Source organism: Diospyros lotus, chromosome 1, assembly GCF_014633365.1.
Source record: "Diospyros lotus cultivar Yz01 chromosome 1, ASM1463336v1, whole genome shotgun sequence".
NCBI lineage: Eukaryota > Viridiplantae > Streptophyta > Magnoliopsida > Ericales > Ebenaceae > Diospyros > Diospyros lotus.
In genome coordinates, this window is record NC_068338.1 from 36,609,497 (window position 1) to 36,631,501 (window position 22,005).

At 37.3% G+C, this 22,005-nt stretch overlaps 1 protein-coding gene across 1 annotated transcript; it reads right to left on the minus strand.

The window, feature by feature from the left end:
- Window positions 1-75: 75 nt before the first annotated feature.
- On the minus strand, window positions 76-21,320 carry LOC127798972 (beta-adaptin-like protein A). The gene is made up of 11 exons (XM_052332636.1): window positions 21,121-21,320; window positions 20,106-20,622; window positions 17,899-18,023; window positions 14,265-14,463; window positions 12,977-13,205; window positions 12,603-12,769; window positions 12,226-12,435; window positions 9,779-9,889; window positions 9,490-9,666; window positions 1,103-1,513; window positions 76-534 (listed from the first exon to the last, which is right to left on the minus strand). The coding sequence occupies exons 1-11, from the start codon at window positions 21,171-21,173 to the stop codon at window positions 244-246; spliced, it is 2,490 nt and encodes an 829-aa protein (XP_052188596.1). The 5' UTR covers window positions 21,174-21,320; the 3' UTR covers window positions 76-243.
- Between the last annotated feature and the right edge of the window lie 685 nt (window positions 21,321-22,005).

A 22,005-nucleotide genomic window follows, 5' to 3' on the forward strand; every position in this document is an offset into this window, starting at 1 on the left:
TGAATCACTTCACAGATAGTTGTATCAACAAAGAAAGTACAACAGCCAAAGTAAGCACACGCAACTCACCCCACCTGAAATAACTTCCAAGTACACATTTCCAATATGATCATGTCCGGAATCAAGTAAACATGGATCAAAAACCACCACTCATCTTCTCTGATAATGTACATTAATCGACGACTGTAGAAAACTCTCTGATTTGTTCTTAGAGAAGCAAAATTATAAATCAAATTTGGAGAATCAGGGCATGCCAAATTTGGACAAAGCTGATTGGAACAGGGCTGAAAAGTCCTGGGACGAGCCCTGATCGTCAGCTTTGATCTTTAGCTGCGCTTTACACGATGAAGAGTTAATTATACATTCTACAAGATAGATAGATGCTGCCTCTGCTTTTTGCGCGAAAAAGAAGAACTTGAAATGCGGGGCCTGACCCCCGGAGGCAATGCAGTGGATGGAATGCCCTTGCATGTGCCGGAGGAGAGCTTGCGGGGTTGTCAATGCTGCCACTCCTTCTGGATTTATACTACATTCCTGCAAAAAGCAATTCAACTTTTACAATTTATGTTAGGTAAGAAAACTTTGAATATCAGAAGAGAAGCCAAGCCAAAAATTGATATTATGTTGATGGGATCAATATGTATTTCGGAATCCAATGACGTTCCAAACCCATTGCATCTGTTGATCTTGTTCTATACTGAACCCATGTGGTAGAATACAGAAATAAAACCCTCTGACCAACATGGAATTAACTGAATTGTCTGTAGCACCACTTACCTGGCCTAAATATGCTGCTACTTTTGGTTCTTAAATGCTTAAAATATATGTAGATCCCGGTTTTGGATACAAATTCCCCTTGCTTCTGAACTATAACTTAAAAAGTTTTTCTTCCATGAATTTTAGGGCAGCAATAATCTATATAAATAAAGGCAAGCCTAAGTAGCAATGGTAAGGTTCGTTCCTTTGTGACAACTAATCATAAACGACAGGATTCAAGCACAATGGAACTGAAGCCCATATATAAATGGGGAGAGATGGATACTAAACAACTATTATCAATGTAAAAAGATACAACTTCAATGATAAAAAGATAAAAGCAAACCTCTGAGACAGAAACAGGTAGTTGGCGCCATTTCTGCTGAAAAGTGCTTGGATCAAGAACAGCTCTTGGATTAAGCTTTAAAGGTGGTGGAGACGGAGCAATATTAGGTGCAGCATTCCATCCTAGACCAAGGAGATCATCAACGGCCAAGCCACCTTGTGGAGAAGGAGCAGGTAATGATAGATTTGAAGAGCTATCATATGCAGGTGCATTGTATTCAGAGCCATTGCTAGTGGGACCTCTACTTTCTTCCTTGTCTGAGGTACTAAGCAGCAGATCTTTGTCATTTGCCTCAACCATCTGGGCTGACACTGCATTACTCACAGATTCAACACCCACAGATAAATTTCCCGTTTCTTCTGAAAAAGCAAATGGGCCTTGGTGTTCCTTATCAGTAAACATGTAAGAAGGCTGCAAAAATTTCAGACTGTCAAATGATTTGAATGTTAAATTCCAAATGTTTTTCCCCCTTCCACTAGGAGAATGACTCAATAATGCTAATGTTAGCCAATATTGCATAAAAGAAACACTTGGTTGTGCTAATTCAATGAATTCCACAAGTAGGATATTAACTGCAATGCTTTCTGTTTACATATCATACAGGAAGCAATCCACAGAAACATACACCATATTATCACATTTGCAAAAGTGGTAACTCACTAAAATGAATTGGTTCAGACATTTATAGTAATTAATTGAAAGCAAACTAAATGAAAAGGCAATCAATATCTTGGACTAACAAACCTCAACAAAGGGCTGAGGATTAAATAAGGAAAAAAGAGAATGAAAAAGAACACATGAAAACATTAGTTTCAAAGCTTATAAGAAAGAAGCGCCCCTCACATGTTAAATGTATGTGAGCAGTGCATCTGTGTCTCATTGAAGTCACTGTCTTTTCTTCAAATTCTTTAGGAGGCTAGCATAGTGAACAAGTACCCATGTAAAGGCATATGTTTTAAACTCAGTCTATGTTGTGAAAGCCAAAAATTTACCAGATAGCAGGTTAAATATACGAAAGAAAAACAATGAGGTAAGAGTTGTTTGAAGAAGTGTATTAGCTCTCCAACACTCAAAAACTTTCCATGGACCAGGTGTATATGATCATTATTCCTGTCTACTTACATGGGTAGTCCTCCCAGTATACTTCTTTAAACAAGTATATTATCAATCACCTCACAGATTCAGCTAAAGCTATCTTACATTTTTTACTATTAAGTCTTGCAATTTATGCAATGGCTAAAAACACACCCTGATCCAGGCAATTTTTCGCAGGCTTTCTATCCATTTCAACACATTTGGAAGAAAAATCAAGTTAGAAAGACAAGCTTATATCCTGGAAATAGAATAGATTAACACTAAGCAGAGGAGGCCCTAGAAGCATGAATAATGGATCACTTACCCATCGCCTTGTGCCTCTACAAGAGGGTCAAGAAAGTGCAAATTGGAAAATGCAAATTTTGGTTAAATAGACAATGTGAATATGAGGTTCATGAATGACCTACTAAAAACAAGTTCTGAAACTGGCCTTGAGCAAGACAAGGAACGAAATCTGGCTCTCATAGGCCCATTCCTCACCCATGATTGGAATCGTGTGGGGTTTAAATATGTAACATGGGAAGGGCAAGCTTTAGGTAAACCACCTTGAAGTGGCTAAGCATCAACCACAACTGTCTCTAAATCTTACTGAAACTTATCCATTAAGATTATGCTTTTCTTAATGTTATATTAAGTATTTGTTTATATGTTCTTCATTGAGGGTGAACCTTGGTAGCTGTTGAGTTATATGGTTATAGTCTAGGGTTAATCCTATGTTAGAGCCCATGGCTCATGGACCATTGTATTTGTATATATATATAGGTGTATAGTCTATAAATTTAATTAAGTGGTATATACATATTAAAAGCTAAGTTTTCTTCCTAAGTTTCACATGGTATCAGAGCCAAAATACAAACCCTAGCTTTTAATACAAACCCTAGCAACCACCATACAAACCCTAGCCACCGCCATCGCCCACATCACCGACAACCACATTCGGTCGCGTCGCCACCGACTGTTGTAGCCTGTCGTGCCACCGCCGTCGCCGCCCACTGCGTTTCTGCCACATGCACGCTACTGGTCAGCAATGAGTCTTCACCGTCCGGCCACCAATCATGCACACCACCACCACCGTTGCGTTCGCCGGCCTCCGATCTGTTGACCCTCAGGAGGACCATTGTCGTTGCTGCCACCACGTGCCGCCTCTCTCGCACTGTTCACGAAGACGTTTTTGCTCCGATCTCTCTTACCAATGCTCCGATCGCAACGCCATCTTCACCATTGGACTCGCCTCCTTCAGTCCATTCTAGTCCCGGTAGTTTCGTCGCCATCCGTTGCTATCCGCAGCCACTGGTCATCGGCATCCGCCATCTGCCGTCGCTCCAGTGCCTGTTCTCTGTGCTGGATCATCTAGCCTTTATTTTTTGGCTTATTTAACCCTTTTGTTTCAGATATGTTGATCTTGTAGGGCTCCCTTTTGTCCAACATGGCTGGTACTAGTAAATCTAGCTCCTTTTCTGGTATTTTGTCTCCTTCTCCAGTCATTGCTACTGAGAAGTTGATGGGCAGTTCCAATTATATCTCTTGGTCCAAGGCGATTGAACTATGGTGTATGGGTCAAGGTTTACAGGATCATCTAACTACCAAGGCCGAGAATGTGACCACAAATAAACTTGAGTGGCAAAGAGCTGATGCTCTGTTGTGCAGTCTCTTGTGGTAGTCAATTGATCCTTCTCTTCATTCGATCTATACTAACTATACCACATGCTGTGAATTATGGGCTCAGGCCAAGGCGTTATACATTAATGACATTCAACGCCTGTATTCAGTGGTGTCTAATCTGCTTAGTTTACGACAACAGGGTTTGACTCTTCTTGATTTTCTTGGTCGGATGGCCTCTATTAAAGCTGAATTTAACTCCTTGTTACCTGCTGGTAAGATTGCTGCAGAGGATCTAGCTCAGCGGGATAAGTTATTCATGGTGTGTACTCTTGCTGCCTTCGGTCCTGAGCTTGTTCCTTTTCGTGATAAGATTCTTGCTAGTCCCACTATACCTACTATGGATGAAGTGTATTCTCATCTTTTTCGGGTTTCATCTGTTCCTACAGTGCCTCTCTCTTCTGCAGGTGATCATTCAGTCATGGCTTCACAGGTTCAGAGTAGTGGCGAACAAGGAGGAGATCGTGGTAATCGGGGCAAATGCCCCAAGTGTAACTATTGTCACAAGTGGGGGCATACTAAGGAACAATGTTATAAGTTGCATGGCCGCCCTCCTCGTGTTAATGTTGCTCATGCTAGTGGTTCTCGATCTGAGTCCTTTGATGGTCATCCACCGCAATCTATCCTTCTCATTAGGGCTAACTATGATGAGTATCTCAAGTATAAGACGTCCCAGCAAACCTCATCCATAGTTGCTTTTGTCGCCCACTCTAGTGATTCCACTGCCTGTCTCGCTCAGTCATCCTCTTTGGGACCATGGGTCTTGGACTCAAGTGCTTCTAACCATATCTCTGGTAATCCCCATTTGTTCTCTCATTTTACTAACTCTATTTCTTTACCTTCTGTAACATTAGCCAATGGGTCCAAAGTGGTTGCTAAAGCTATTAGCACTACCAAACCCCTACCTTCTCTGCCTTTAGATTATGTCATTTATCTTTCTAATTATCCCTTTGATCTTGTATCTGTTAGTAAACTTACGCGTACCTTAAATTGTTCTATCACATTTGATGATCATTTGGTTACTATACAGGATCGTGATACGGAACAGATGATTGGTGTCGGATGTGAGTCGCAGGATCTCTATCATCTCAACCTTCCTGCATCGCCTATTGCTTGCTCGGTGACTGAGTCTCCTGCTCTTCTCCACAATCGTTTGGAACATCCTAGTTTGGCTAAGTTTCAGAAGATGGTCCCCGGTTTATCTAGTTTGTCGTCTTTTCATTGTGAGTCTTGTCAACTTGGAAAACAATCTCGCACTTCTTTTCCAAAGCGTGTCAATAATCGGGCTGTGTCCCCGTTTCCTTTAGTTCATTCTGATGTCTGGGGTCCTAGTCATGTCGTGTCTGTTTTGGGTTTTCAATATTTTGTAACGTTTATCGACGATTATTCTCGTTGCATATGGTTATATTTAATGAAAAATCGTTCTGAATTATTCTCAATTTTTGAATCTTTTTGTACTGAAATCAAAACGCAATTTCATACCTCTGTTCAAGTATTGTGCAATGACAATGCCCCTGAGTATTTTTCTATTCCCTTTACTACCTTTATGTCTTCTCAGAGGATCTTGCATCAGTCGTCTTGTGCATATACACCACAACAGAATGGGGTTGCTAAGCGTAAAAACAGACATTTGATTGAAACTGCTTGCACTCTTATTCTACATCATCATGTCCCCTTTCGCTTTTGGGCTGAAGCTGTCCTTGTTGCTTGCTATCTCATTAACATGATGCCCTCCTCAGTTCTTCAGCACCAGATTCCTCACTCTCTCTTGTTTCCTGATCAACCATTATATATTCTTCCTCCTCGTGTCTTTGGTTGCACTTGTTTTATCCATAACATGTCTCTCAGTTAAGATAAATTGTCTGCTCGGTCCATCAAGTGCATTTTTCTTGGTTACTCTCGCCTTCAGAAGGGTTATCGGTGTTATTCTCCTGACACCCGCCACTATTTTCTTTCAGCGGATGTTACCTTCTTTGAGTCGTCTCCTTTCTACTCTTCACCTCATTCCAAGTGTCAACCCATTTCTGAGGCAATCCCTCTTCCCGCGAGTCCTCCTGCTCCTATTCTCCCTGTTCCTTCTTCTACCCCATTGCAGGTTTATCATCGGCGTCATCAGCCTCGATCTCCTCCCGGTGGAGATGTTGTTCCTGTGCCTTTTCCCGTATCTCCTACTACTTCAGCGACTCCTGCTGCTTGACATCCTGCTCCAGTCTCTCCACTTGCTGCGGTCCTGCCTTCTGAGGATCAGCTTCCTATTGCCCTTCGGAAAGGTACCCGTTCTTCTCGCAATCCTCACCCCATTTATAATTTTCTTAGCTATCACCGTCTCTCGTCTCCTTTTTGTGCTTTTGTGTCTTCCTTATCCTCTATTTCAATACCTAAGACTGTTAGTGAGGCACTTTCTGATCAGGGGTGGCGACAAGCAATGGTGGATGAGATAACTGCTTTGCATTCTAATGGTACTTGGGATTTGGTTCCTTTACCCTCAGGGAAATCTCTTGTCGGCTGTCGGTAGATCTATACTGTCAAGGTGGGTCCTAATAGGCAGGTTGATCGCCTTAAGGGCCGTTTGGTTACCAAAGGGTATACTCAGGTTTATAGCCTGACTATGGTGACACTTTTTCCCCTATTGCTAAGATGTCCTCTGTGCGTTTGTTTCTCTCTATAGCAACTATGTGCCACTGGCCGTTGTATCAACTAGACATTAAGAATGCCTCCTTACATGGTGAGCTTCAGGAGGAGATTTATATGGAACAACCTCCTGGGTTTGTTGCTCAGGGGGAATCTAGACAGGTTTGTAAATTCCGTCGCTCACTATATGGGTTGAAGCAGTCTCCTCGAGTTTGGTTTGGTCGTTTCAGTGCTGTCATTCAAGACTTTGGTATGACTCGTAATGAATCTGATCATTTGATTTTTTATAAACACACATCACAGGGGAGGCGTATATACTTGGTTGTCTATATGGATGATATTGTTATTACAGGTGATGATCAGGATGGTATTATTCAGTTGAAGAAACATCTTTTCCATCATTTTTAGACTAAGGACTTGGGGTTACTTAAATACTTTCTTGGCAAAAAAGTTGCTAAGTCCAGTTCTGGTATTATTATCTCTCAACGAAAGTATGTGTTAGACATTCTGGAAGAAACTGGGATGCTTGATTGTAAACTTATAGATTCTCCTATGGACCCTAATGTGAAGCTTTTACCAGGACAGGGGGAGCCTCTTGCTGATCCTGGAAGATACTGCAGGCTAGTCAGAAAACTTAATTATCTCACTATCACTCGCCTAGATATTTCTTTCTCAGTCAAATTTTACAGTCTCCTTGTGATAGCCACTGGGATGCTGTAGTCCGAATTCTTAGGTATATTAAGGGAGCTCCAGGTAGAGGACTATTGTATGAGGACAAAGGTCATACTCAAGTAGTCAGATATTCTGATGCTGATTGGGCAGGTTCTCCTTCTGATAGACGGTCTACTTCAGGATATTGTGTTCTAGTTGGAGGAAACCTAGTATCTTGAAAAATTAAGAAGCATGAGGTAGTTACTAGGTCGAGTGCCGAAGCAAAATATCGTGCTATGGCCTTGGCAACGTGTGAATTTATCTGGTTAAAACAACTGCTTCAGGAGCTCAAGTTTAGGGAGATATCACAGATGAGATTAATTTGCGACAATCAAGCTGCATTACATATTGCTTCCAATCCAATCTTTCATGAGAGGACCAAACATATCGAGATAGATTGTCATTTCATTCGAGAGAATATTTTATCTGACTGTATTACCACAAATTTTGTCAATTCCAATGACCAGTTAGCAGATGTCTTCACTAAATCTCTCAGAAGTTCTCGAATTGAGTATATTTATAACAAGCTTAGTGCATATGATATATATGCTCCAACTTGAGGGGGAGTGTTGAGTTATATGGTTATAGTCTAGGGTTAATCCTATGTTAGAGCCCATGACCCATGGCCCATTGTATTTGTATATATATAGGTGTATAGTCTATGAATTTAATTAAGTGGTATATACATATTAAAAGTTAGGTTTTCTTCCTAAGTTTCACAGTAGCGTTGACAAAAGTTGCTCCTTTGAGATTGAAAGTTCAAGGGGGTCAAGCTTTGGAAACCTCTTTGTAAAAGAGTAAAGGGAAGGCTGCATAAAAATACTACCATCCTCTGACCCTCACAAAGTAGGGAGCCTCGTGCACTAGGAACTAACTTTGTTCTTCCCTGCTCACACAATGCAAAAACCAATTAGCTTAAAGAGGTGGGAGAGTTATGGTATGGACGAGACAGGAGTTGAGGGGCCCCAATCTGTTTTGAAGGTGCTATCCATTAGTGATGAATTAGGTTGAGCTAAAAACCATTCCAAAACCACCCTGTTGCTATCCCTAGAGAATTTATATCAATTTGTAACTTATTTATTCCAATGGTTCAGTATTATTTTATGTTTTAAAAGGTTTATATGTCTAAAGTATAATGGTAATTTAACATTTCCTTTGCATGGCTGTAGTGATAATGGGTAGTCCTATTCTGTTTTCTTTTAGTTTAATAAAAGGGATGATTTATGTTACTAGGGACTTGTGTACAATAATTAGTTGGTTCATGGGGGCTTTATCTTTCAAAGTTTTAAGTTAATTATTTCAGAATCGTAGCATCAGTGGTAATAAAAGAAGTTCAAAAGCAAGTATATGTTGATCGCATAATTGTTTCAGTTAAAGCAAATTACCTCAAAAGAATTATTAGAAGACTCGGAAGTTCTCTTGGAACCCTGTGATGCCATCTAAACCCGGTTGTGATGCCTAACCTAAGGGTTACCAGGTGATGAAGATCAAAAGTTCTAATTTTTTAAAACATAATTTTATTTAGATTAGGGTTTCACTTATTTAGGAATTTTATATTGTGTTTCATACTTTAATCTAGATTTCTACTATGGTAACAATTACAATTTTTTTTTACTTTTTTCTAGTTTAATTAGCAGTCCTAATTTTGTAGGGATTTATGGGAGTTTATAAATATCTCAATGGAGCAAGAAATTTTTGGATTATTTATTGCTGATAAAAATTTAGGATCTTCTTTATTGAATATTCTTGCCTCCCTCTCAGATTATTCTCCTCTGTTGCATCCCATTCCTTCAACACTTCACCAACTTTCCTTCTCCTTTCTGTTTTCCTCTTCTCATCATCTTCTGCTTCTCCTTCTCTTGTTCTTAATCACAGGTTTGACTCCTAGGATGCTCTTCCCCTTCTTCCTCTCTTCCTCCAAATTGTCTGCAGTTGCATTAAACCTGCAGTCACTAGGTAAAACCACTTTCTACAACCTTGATATTTTTGCGCACAACCCTCATTCTTTCTTCCATCAGAATTTGACCCTAACATTGAAGGACACGACAAGATTCATTTTTGCTCTCCACGGGTACCCGCAAGCCCCAGAACAGGTGGAAAATTGTCTTTCCTTGCCCACTCACAAGTTAAAACTATAAAATGTCACTCCTTTTGTATACCTTTACAATCTGGAATATCCAATTTCAGGCCCTCCTTTACAGTGTCTCCCATCTTAAGACATAAATATGGGTTTAAAAAAATAATAGCGAAAGGTCACAAACAATTTAGTCAGATCCAAGATTTCATGTTACCTTCTGGTATACAACAGATAGACTGTTGAATTCATCAAATATCCGATCTTTCATCTCACTACTCTGAGTATCTGCAAAGACAGAAACAGCTTGCTTTGGAGGGTTTACCACAAGTTCTGCTACAGAAACATTGTGCTGCAAAAGTCTGTAGTAGAATAAGGCCCTATCATGAACATCCTGCGGCCAGTAAGAGAATTTGAGAATATCACTGCAATTAGTCCAAGATCATCAAAGAACTTCTTTCAAAAATTTCCCATCTCATGCAAATGACACAATTATCAGTACAAACCTGATGAAAATCAGCTAGACCAGCAGCCAAAGCAGCTCCCAAGGCTTTCCGAGTTTCAGGTGGCCTTCTCAAGAAACACTTCAGTACTGCTGTGAGAAGGTGTAAACGAACCTGCATAATTGTAGAACCAATAGCTCAAGCAAGGATGTAGCAATTAACAATGCCATACTAATGATCTAATTATTTACAATCCAGAAGTCATTTATAAGCAATGTGGTGTTCAAATTTGAAGTTTCTGCATGGCACATACCAAAAGGAACAAACTTAAAGCCATTATCAGATATAACATTGATCCAACAGCCAAGCAGGAGTTGTTTTAGCAAATACAACCTAAGTAAAAAGCCTTTACCAAATAAATCAGGAAATAAAATTGACTGATTTGAATTTAGTTCCCTTATAGAACAAATACACACAATGGAGACCAGTACTTACCATTTGCAACTCAACTTCAAGATGAAATCATAAGTGAAAGTAACAGTTTAATTTTATTATTGAAAGATAAAATAGAGATTAAGAAAACTAGTGTTTGAAGACATTAAGAACCAATAGCATTGAATACAAAGCAGCAGCAAGTCAATGGTAATGGAACCAAATTAGGCAAAATAACTGGAACCTGATTCTGAAATGAGAACTGAAATTAGGCATGACAGTCAAGCAGTTGCCCTGACATGGAATGACTGAGCAGGTCTTAAGCAAATAACAAACTATAATAGCTTTGAAATTTGGCAGTGATTTATGGTCAGAAAAGATATAAGTGTGAGAGTGCAAGTAAAGATAATGACATTATGTATTGGAAATGGAGGTAGACCCAAGACTTACAGAATAACACCTATATACCTTCTGTCATGCTGGGAAAAGACCTGGATGTTTATAATTGATAAAACTTTAGCAGGAAAAATCATATGTATTTCCAGCATAATAGGACTCAATATATACAGTTCTGAGGGTTAACAACCCACCTCCTTAAAAATAGGACACACTGCCTAACCAACTATCCTGAAACAAACAAACAGATAAGGACCAAGACTCAGTCCACTTCTACCATAACCATCAGATAAGGATAACCAAAAGAATCAACAATTAAAGGATAAAAACAATAAGACACAAGCCACCAGATAAATCCAATAAAACTGAGAAAATCACACTACTTATCTTCTGACAATAATAGTATTATTTTAATAGAAAATAAGGGGGAAAATCTCTCTTTCGAGTTTGTGCTCACATGACAAACATTTGGGACATGAATTTTCAGCTTCTGTGCAAATTCAGTGGCAAAACCTCAAATTCAATCATAACATGTCCAATGCCCAACCTATATCTAAGGCAGGCCAGACAAGTCATATGGATGGCAGCAGGGAGGGTTTCAGAACTCAAGCAGCTCAGCTTCCCCACATGAAACTGCACCTTGGCCAGAGGAGGGTGGAGTAAGGAACGCAGAAGCCTCAAAGCAGAGCAAGAAATAGTGAGGAAAGTACTGACTAACACCATGCAGATTTTAAAGATGAAAACAAAAACCGATAAAACATTTCAGTATCATCTATTCACAACATACAAATACACAAGAACTTTAACTATATTACATGTAAAGGGGCACTTTTACAGAGGTAACACCTAACTTCTGCCCCCTCTGGCGTGGGACAAATGATACGATCAAGAAGACATCATGAAGATTAACTTCTTGTCAAAAATAGTTGGCTCTCATTAATAAAAAATGCTTCAATGTTATCACTCTGCAGTGTTTATCCTCTTGTAAAGTAAATCTGACAAGTTCCACCCCCCCACCCCCCACCCCCTTTCCCCCCCCCCTTCCCCCCAGAAAGAAATAAGAAAATAAAAAGAGAGAAATCCCATATCACAAAGGAGCAAACATTTGATTGAGTTCCAAACTGATGTTGTAATAACCTGAAAAGATAAATATAATGAATGAAATCATGGCAGGTCAACACCCTAGTTTCTGACCCTGTGAAAATCCACATGGATGTGCAAATTCCATATAAATAAACACTAAATTTATGTAAGAAAAAAATGAAAATTAATTGTCAAGCATGTTCTATGTCTTACATCCATATTTACTTGTATGTCCTCTCAGCCTTTACAACTTTTAGGCAATCAGAAGAGAACCTGCCTTCAAGCGATATCATTGCTGCTCAAATAAAGTTAAGCCAGCCAAATCTGGTCCAGTTAGAAACTCAATTTTATCAGTGTTTTTTATATATTTTCCAACAAAGATAGGTTTTCCATTAGATTTCACTGAAATTCCAACCTTCGTTCAAACCTCTACAAGAAAGCTATTTTTTCTTCTGACCCCAAAAGAACATTAAAAGAAAAAAAAAAAAAAAAAAAAGCAAAGAAAGAAAAAAGCTGTAGAAGCTCTTAAGCAGAATTAGGTAAAAGCCCAAATGGAGGTGTGAAAAGGTTGAGATTACTAAAGGGCACCCTTGTGTTACCTCAGCAGAATGCTCATCATCCCAGCTGTCAATTAGACTTTCTAAAACATAAGGAGCATCCTGCATGTCTTGGGCGTACTCCCCCAGCATCCATATCAGGGCGGCCTTAGCTTTTGGTTCTTGAACATTTTTGCTGCTGATATTCCCAACAACTGCAATGCAATCATGGCTCCATTGAGGATATTTCCTGAGAAGATCTTTTACAAGCACCTATATAAAGAACTTGGGACTTAGATTAATCCAGCCAATTTTGGTGACAACAGGAAATTAACTTAACTGTGTGTGTTTATGGTTTCATACAATTGATAAGAGACGAGATGTGCAGGCACATATTAGATTGAACTATCCAACTGTCCAACACAGATGAAATTTTTTACCAGTGTTTCAGCTGTCACATGGTCCTTTTCCATCTCCAAAAACTGAAGTAGTCTATCTACAATAGCATTCACGTCATACTGCTGCAAAGCTATTTTACCAACAGCCCTTATTGATTCTCTTGCGATTGGAATATCAACATTTGCAGCATATTCACATAATTCTGTCACTGAAATGGACATAACAACATCATCAAGCATTGATTATACTTCTTTTTTTTCCCCATTGAGCAATGAAGCATCAGGATCACTTCAATGGCCAACAAGAAAAGACAACATATGTAACCAAAAAAATCAGTCAACAACAGGGATATAAAGATTTGCCAACACCAACTATTTCTATGAAGCATCATGCAACTGTTACGGCATTTGCTTACCAATTTCATAAGTATTGTTCTCATTGGCTACAGCAGTTAACATTTCAAGCTTCAATTTCTTAACATAAAATGGCTCATTGTATTGGCAATAGAAGTGCTTGTAGTCTGATGAGAATAGCATTGGCGCTCGCATAACAAGAAGATGGAGGTGGCTTAATACTGCATAAGATTGCTCTGGACTCCCTGAGCTCACTAAGGTAAGCAGAGGTGCCTTGATGCGCTCATAAACCTAAAGAACAATAAGATATTCATTAAGGAAGTGTATATCTCCTGAAGTACAAGCAAGGGCCGAAGACCGAAGCTCAGCAACCCCAATATAACGATAGTGAGAAATGTAAAAATTATTCATCATGATAAATCAACCAGTAGAAAGTGAATTCAGTATCACATAAAGCGTATTCTCCATGTTTAAGGATGACATTAAAATTAAAAAAGGACATTAGGATTTCAGAATGAGGATATCTGAGCAAAAGATCTAGATGGACAAAATATAACTGATGAAAATCATTATCTCCTACCAACATTTAAAACAAAAAACCAATTGATAAAATGAAGCATAATGTTTACTCATGCAGGTGCACTATCCTATTACAATAAATTTTTACTTGTCTTTTTTTGCTGTCATTTTCCTTGCTGGTATTTTTCCCTCAAAAGGAAATATTGAGGACAGGTTCTCTTGTTTCCCACTAGCAGAAGTTGTTTCATTATCCAGACAAAGATAAACCTGCATTGTTGTGCTTCGGCATAAATTAAGAGGGGCCTTGATTCTAGGCAGTGTAGAGGCAGCCAAGATTAAAAGCAGCTGAGATTCTCTGCTTTAAAATAAATCACAGAAGTGTCTTGCATAGCTAGCAGAACTTCCATGGTCATAAACCCAAAATTTGGGTAGATTATCAAAACCATAAGCCAGAACATAAACTTGAAGCCATCAAGTATTCAGGGAGGATAAAAACTAATTTGAGGTTTATGGATAAATGACAGTAACAGCCAAGTAGCAGGTACTGCAAAATTATCAAAACTCAAATAAAGACATTCAGCAGACAGTTATTGGGACTAACTAGTCCAGCAAATCTCGAGAACAACACAGATTTTATCGGCTGTAACATTAGAATGATCATATTTATTTATTTTTTAAAATAAGCACCAGGACAATTGTTTTGCTTGAATTAATAGAAAAGGGGAAAAAACAGTTTTTATGATGACCTTTCTTGAACATTTAGCAACTAGAACATTACCATTATTAGTTGAAACAACAAAACAGAACAATGAATAATATCACAGTAATCACCTGTTGATGAACATCAGTCATAGACAATGTCAATTGCAAAAACAGCTTAATGGTTGCTAAGACAACTGCACCATTTGCATGTTGAAGTCTATCCTCAAGAAGATCCATGATGTCAAATATCTCATTGGTATCTGAGGGAACATATTTGGCTACCAATTCAAGGACAAGACACTGGGCCCATTCATTGAATTGCTTGATCCTGCATACAATCATGAAGAGTTGAAAAACGTTTAGCTTCAGAGATAAAGTTTAGAACAAAAATATATCAGGTGCTATATGATTTCTATACATTTGCATCTAGAAGAATATATCAGGCACTTCAACATGTGGACCTCTTCATTTCCAGCTACCTAGGTCATAGTAGCTTGAGGTTGTCTTCCACTAATGCAAGGCTACAACAATTAAATCTGATAATGTAAGAAAGCTTGTCAAGCTTGTGTAAAATGATTTGTTAGCCTAAAACAATTAGATCTGAGTAACTGTTGCTTCACTACTCATTAGCTAGAGATATCAGGTGTTTCTTTTTTCATCTTGTGGTTAATGGCAGGCCATGTTCCCTCTTGTTTTTCTTTTTCTTTTTTTTTTCTTTTTTTTTTGTTAATTGAGTATTTCATTTAATGAGTAAAGAATACAAAGTCAATACAAGAATACGCTAATGCTAGAAAGTTTCTCTTGACAAAAACAAATCCTTCTCACAGGCTTGCTGTACATCAAGGGGCAGAAAAGAAAGATTAAGGAGAGAAGCTTTCTTAGCATATTTAGCCAGAAAATGAACAGCTACATTGCAAGATTTATGAGTAAGAAAACTCAGCCAGTTGGGGCATCCTAGTTATCTTGTTCTGCTCATTATTCAGTTCAGCCTTTGGCTCAATTTCTAGATGATCCATTTTAGTTTTGGTGCTTTGTTTCTTTTAGCTGGTGAGGTGGTTGGTTTATATAGATTAGCTTGTTTTGTGGTGGTTCATTTGATATATCCTGTATTTATATCTCGTACTAATTGTATAGGTATAAAAACGGAGGTGAACCTGGGCCGTTTATCAGCTGGTCTGGTGTATCTTAAATGGTCTGCGGACATGGAGTTTCTAAATCCAATTAGAATGAAGTTGGAATATTAAAGAAGCTGAAAAGTAGCTTTAGACATACAGATAAGTGATGCTGGGCAGCATGGAGGGGATAAGCCAGAAAAAAGACATATATATACATAATATATATATATAGCAGCATTTGAGGTGATGCAGAAACAGAGAAGAAGAAGAAGAAGAAAACAGAGGAGAGAAAAAGCTGCAGAGAAGAGGGAAGGAGGATAGAAAAGGATGGGAGAGCTCCAGCTCTACTAATTACTCAAAGTTATTCTTTCTTAAATCATAATTTCGGATTGTACCAATCACCCATATTTATAGGCTTGATAAAACACAAACTCCTTTAAAATTACTCCTACCCAATATGGTAACTGTCACGAGATGCGCCCTTAGTTACAGAAATTTTGATTTCTATTGCTGTAACTTTTGCTAGTTCTTTTACTGCTGTAATTCTGTTGAATGAGTTTGTTAGCCTAGAGGGTACCCATGTGTAAGGGCTAGAATAGGACAAAGGAGGCTGTTACAACTGTAAGGGGGATAGGATCTGCTGTGGCAGCGTCCCTTGTCAGGATGTATATACTCCCCAAGGCTCTCTTGGAGGGGATCATCGAATATCAAAGGAAGAATTCTAAATTCTTCCTCAACCTTCTCTCATCTCCTCCTAACTCTCTCTCTCTTCTCTCTTTCTTCCTTCTCTCTGTTCTACTATGTTTCTCCCTTGTTGCATCCTTCTAATTCGTACCAAATTAGGGAAGCAACCATTGTCACGGCCTAGCAGTGACAGTAACCTGATACCACTTAAATTCTATCACACAATCTATTAAAAGTCCTAACAGAATACATTTAGATAAAATCAAAAACTCCTAATCATATAAAACTAGTTTTTTCATTTGTTATCTTGTGTATCAAATCATCATGACTTCATCAATAAGGCTTCATTCAAGGCGTATAATTTAACCATGTTTAGGCGAGGATTTGGTTTCAATACTATCTTAGTTTTTAGAAATTTTAAGACAGATTAGCTCTTCATTTGTCCAGACAGATTAGCTCATTTTCTATAGCAGCACATTTAACAGTAAAGAAACACGTCTTAAAATATAATTGTATTATACACTTTTAGAGCTAACCAAAGATGAATTCCACCAATAATCTCGCAAAGATCAACCTTGATATTTAGACCAAAGAGATGTAAAGAACACAATTTATGACTCGATTTCCCCTGGATGTGGTTGAGGTGGTGAACGTCTATATTTTTTCAATCTCCTCCTTTGTCATGCCATACACACACAGAGGTTGGGTCTCAACATCCTATAATGGGCCTGTTTGTTGCAGGTTAAAAGTTGCAACTTTTAGCTTTTAGTTTCAAAAAAGTTGGGATGTAGTGTTTGTTTTAACTTATAGAATTCTAACTTATAGATTCTACTAGCTTTTAGAAGGGGTAGAAGCTGGCTTTTTCAAAGTTAGGGTACCCCAGCTTTTACAACTTCTGCTTAAATGATTAATTGTTATGACAATTTTGCCCTTATTTTTAATAAAGAATTACCCTCTTGTTTACGCAATCATGGGTTTTTCTTCTCCACCGCCATCTCCATTTTCAGATCTCTTCCTCTCTCTCACCATCTTCCTCTCTCTCTCTCTATACTTTAATTAATTTTTTTATAACACTTGAAACTTATACATATACATTAATTAATTTTTAAATTATCATTCTATAACTACTAAGGGTATTATGGACAATTATACAAAAATAAGTTATTTTACAGCTTATGGTATCAAACACCACAACTACTTAACTACAATTTCTAAGAAACTGCAACAAACAGGTTCACAACTTATTATAAGTTTTAGAAGCTATAATCTAAGAAGTTAGAAGTTATAATTTCTTTAATTAAACTGCAACAAACGGGGCCAATGTTGAGGATCTTACTAGCATGCTAAATTGAGCTTGATCACAAAATTTGGCACCACTTAACATAAGACGGCCTGTGTAATGCATAAATCATTTCATTCCAAGAGCAATCAACCTCTCCAGTGCTGTCAGGCAAGTAAGACCATATCTTCTAATCTTTTCAATGCCAAATATGGCTGCAGAATGTCTTATAGGCATGGAGTTTGGCTAGCCAACAAAATCAGTTATGGATGATAGAGTCCAAAAAGAAAAAACCAAATTCAAACCCCTGATGCCTCAAAAACCATAACGGTGATCATATGTTCTCCAAACTACAACTAAAACATCAACAATTCCAACTATCCACAAAGAATCCATTGAAAAACAAAATATTCACAAAGCAAAAGGTAATGGCCAAGAATTTAAAGGTGATTTTGTAATTATCTCTGAAAAAACTCATTATGAGAAAATCCTAATGCCCCTTTTACAACCCAGAAACTCTGAAACTTCCCAGAGAATGAAGGCATGGAGACTTGTGATGTCAAATGTAGCAAGCATAGTAATATTGTCAGTTACCTAGTCGCAAAGTTAACAATAGAAAACCTATAATAAAGTTAATAACTCATAATCTAATTGGGGAAAGAAAAGAAAGAAAGAAAAAGCATACCTGTTCAAAAAGTAATATATCACTGGCTTGCTAAGCAATGTTTCTCTATCCATTGATGCTTTCTCAGACTGGCTTGCTTCTAAACTCCAGATTTCTTGCAAGGCAGCTAAGCAGTTTGCAACTACCTGATCAAGTGATAAAAAGAAATATACTAACTTATAACATTTTTTCACATATCATAGAGAATTTAGAACTAATGGAACAGGACAGCCCTTTTTTTTACAAGGACACATGGACAACTATATTTTGACCCAGAAGCATGTGCCTGCACACATACACGCACAAAAACAGGGCAAAAGAATAACTGTAAACCCTGTTTTCTAGAATTATCAACATATGCTAGCTTCTTTGACACTCAAAACATGGCTATGTCATTAAAGAGGAAAACTAACGGTAGAAAATAGAGAAATATGTTAATGAATGAAAAGCTAGAAAGCAAACAGTGAGACAACAACATCGGACAAGCTTACACAAAAAGTTGTTCCATTCCATGACATCAGGAAGGAACAGTAATACAACTGACTAAAAAAGATTAAAAGAAAAAAAAAGAATGTTGTTGAAACTATGCACCGTAAAATGTAAAAGTAGCGGCTAACACGTAAAAGTAGCACTGGCTGGTTCTTCATTTCAGAAAAATACCATCACTAATAAGAAGGGATGCACACAACAACAGTAACATACCAAGCCTTTATCCATTGTCTATATAAATTCTATATTTCCATTCATTTCTAATAAGAAGAGATGCACATGTGGAAAAAATTTCAAACTCTATTAAAACATCCAAAAAACCAGTATATATAACATAAAAATAGTCATACTCCAAAATAAAACAATGGAAAAAATTCCCTAAAACTATCAGAATCCAAAGTGAAAAGGATCAAGAAACAAAACAGGTAGGATTTGGGACCAAGTTTAATTTTCTCAAGTTCTCTTATCACAGCCAGTCCAGAACTAGGATAAAAGATGAGAGTTTCATTAGGTTCCCAATAGCCAACAAAAAAGTCATCTGATCATTAACATAGATTCTAGACACAAACATATATCTTGTCAGGGTGTAACCTCTTAGTGACACGTTGTACTGCTGAGTACACTGAAAAAAAGGCTAAGATAGTTGTATGCACGGTTGGATTTTGTATTTTTATGGATGGAGGCGACTAAAGAAGTTAATCTAGGACCAAAAGATAATGGAATATTGAAATTTGGTGGGAGATGCTTAGGTATGATATTCAGTACATGTGCCTTGTAGAAAATAAGGCCATGGATAGAAATTAATGAAAAGCTATAACTCATGTGGCTGACCCCACACAATAGGATAAAGAATTGGTCTGCTTTTGTTGTATAGATCTCATCATGGCTAATACCGTTTTCAAGAAGTGAGATGAACACTTGGTCACACAAGATCACTGATTCACTATTCATGTAAAATCCAAATAACCACCCTCCCTCCAGTACACAAACCATTCTCTTAGAGGAAAGGATGACTAAAAGCGACTCATTTTTTTAAACTATGCATGCAATTGACTTTATTGTTTGGAAAGGATTGATTAAAATTAAAAATATCCCTGGTAGCCATCCCTTAGGCCTTTCAATCTAAATTTAAGATTTTGAATAAACCTGGCCCAGTGCAACCAAGAAAAGCATCTCATTTAATCATTTTGATATTCTTAACTAGTCTCAGAAAACTACAAAAAAGCATGGAATACCTCAACAGCAACCATTTCAGACTATTACAATCAACCATGTGATGGCAAACATTGTGCAACTGATGATTGGGAAGTTATAGTTTCTAGAGTTAATAATCTTTAGCAATTTCTCTTTACTGATGCTCTGTATATACACTTAAAAATTTTAACCAAATGAAGAGAACAATTTAAGTTTAAACACATCAAGAATAAAAACAAAATAACCTATTTCAAATCAAAGTTTCACTCATTTTACTCGAGTAATAACATTAATTTAGTGCACCAAAAAATAAAAATGCAATAACCTACATTAAAGCAAAGTTTCTCCCATTTCATTTTTTTATTCCAATGTCAATTTAAAGTCATGCAAACAATAACAAGGAGTATGAAGTTATACTTATCTTCCTTTCTTTCTTCTTCTTTGTCTTTCTTTTTTTTCTCCCTATTTAAGGGTTAACAACAACTAAATGAAATACAAAAGCATCTAAATAAAGACTGGTAATGAACAGCGAAAAGGGATTGGACCTGGGTATCTGGGTCATTCAGCATTAAGTGCTTAAGCATTTCTGGAAAATCTGCATCAACACAAGTCACTGCTGATATATGATACAACTTCAAAACCCCAATCACTGCCACCATTCTCACATAACTATTCCCATCTTTCAACCCCGATTCCAGTGGCCCCACCAAGTACTCCACCAAATTTGTTACTCGCAGTGAACATAAACTCCTCAATGCAAGCCCACGGATCATGGGATCCATATCCTTACAATCCCTCTGAAGAAAATTAATTGTGAGCAATGCAAGGTCGGGATTGCACTTCGCATAATTCCCCACATACAGATAACACATTTTCTTGAGAACGATGTCTGAAGTAGCTGAGCACATCACCATCTCACTGAAAAGCGATGACACGTCAATCCCTATCGTCATGTAGGAGATAACCTTCTTGAAGAGCTCTCTCTTTGAGCTATCAGTCCCTGGAGTTACACTCCCTGCAAGCTGACGGAGCTGCATTTTGAGATCTGAAACCTCCCCTTTTCTGGTAGAATCATGGCTAGAATTAGACTTCCGATGATCATCACCAGATTCAATAGAGGATTGTACTTGTGCTCGAGGAAAATAAACAGAAAGATGAAATTTCTTAACCATCCTAACATGTGTCTACACAGATCATGCATACATGTATATATGCACAGAAGCTCGCAGATACACGGGGATATCAAGATTAAGGATTTTGACGGCCAATTAACATAATTCAAGCCCTCTCGTGGAAACTGCATATATGAATATTCATACACAGACGCGTGTGCTTGAATTATGCTGAATCGGCGACGAAGATCGTTAAATACCTTCAATATAAACGTACAAATACTCGGCACAATCACATACACGAACATACAAATATATGTACTCGTATGCAGATACAAATAAGTGCGTGCGTGTATGAAGGCAATTGAGGACAAATTTGGAGCCAGTCATCTTCGAATTGTCCGTCAAAGGGGATTTGTAGATAAGAATATAGAGAGAGAAGGCGTACCCGGAGGGTTGGGAGGGTGAAGGAGAACGCTGAGATTGAGCTGGAGGCGCCATTGTTGTCTTCTAGGGCGAGAACCAGTGATTGATTTGTGAAGATGTAGTGGATAAATCGATCTCGAAGCAGCGCACCGGTTTGGAGTTACAGTAGATCGAAGTTCAGAGGGATGATATCGTGACCTATAGTTTGACGGAGAGTTTTCCACCACTGGGTAACCGGGGTTCTCATTGCATTTTGAGCCTCCGTATTTTGTCTAATTCCATTTTATCTCCTAAACCCTATGATTCACATAAAGTTTTGGGGGGCTTCATTTTGATATTTTTAAAACGTTTTTATTTTTAAAATTGTTAATAAATATTTTTGAATTATTTTTATAATTTAAAAAAATTTATAACTATTTTATAATATTATAAAAATATCGAAAACACAGAAGGCATTTGTATTCATGAATATAGATTTTTTTTTTTATTTCTAACTTTAAATTTTTAATTTTTTTCTAAAATTTGTTTTCAAAATTTATTTAAATATATTGTGGACTTTATATTTTATTTTTATATTGAATAACTATTTTTATAAATTTTTATATTAAAATTTATATTTATAAAAAAATTCTTATATTTGTCTTATTCAAGTGTTTTTTTTTACATTTTGGTTTCTTAATTTTTTTAAAAATAATATTTTTTTTATTTTTATTTCATATCGTATATATTTTTTATTTCTGTACAACTTATCCTAATTTCATAAATTTTTATTTTACCTTACATACCGAACCTCAAATCAAATTTGAATAGATTATAATACTGACTTGCAATGTTTAACATTTATGGTTATATAAATATTTTTTATGTTTTTAATAAAAATTTTAATATTATTTTATTAATTATATTA

Bases quoted from the DNA above. Each gene is read 5' to 3' on its own strand.
- LOC127798972 (XM_052332636.1), bottom strand. From the start codon at position 21,173: ATGGCGCCTCCAGCTCAATCTCAGCGTTCTCCTTCACCCTCCCAACCC. The intron at 14,464-17,898 runs GTATGCTTTTTC...GATTGTATGCAG, and splicing joins ATATATTACTTTTTGAACAG to GATCAAGCAATTCAATGAAT. The intron at 9,667-9,778 runs GTTTGTACTGAT...TACTGGCCGCAG, and splicing joins GTCTAGCTGATTTTCATCAG to GATGTTCATGATAGGGCCTT.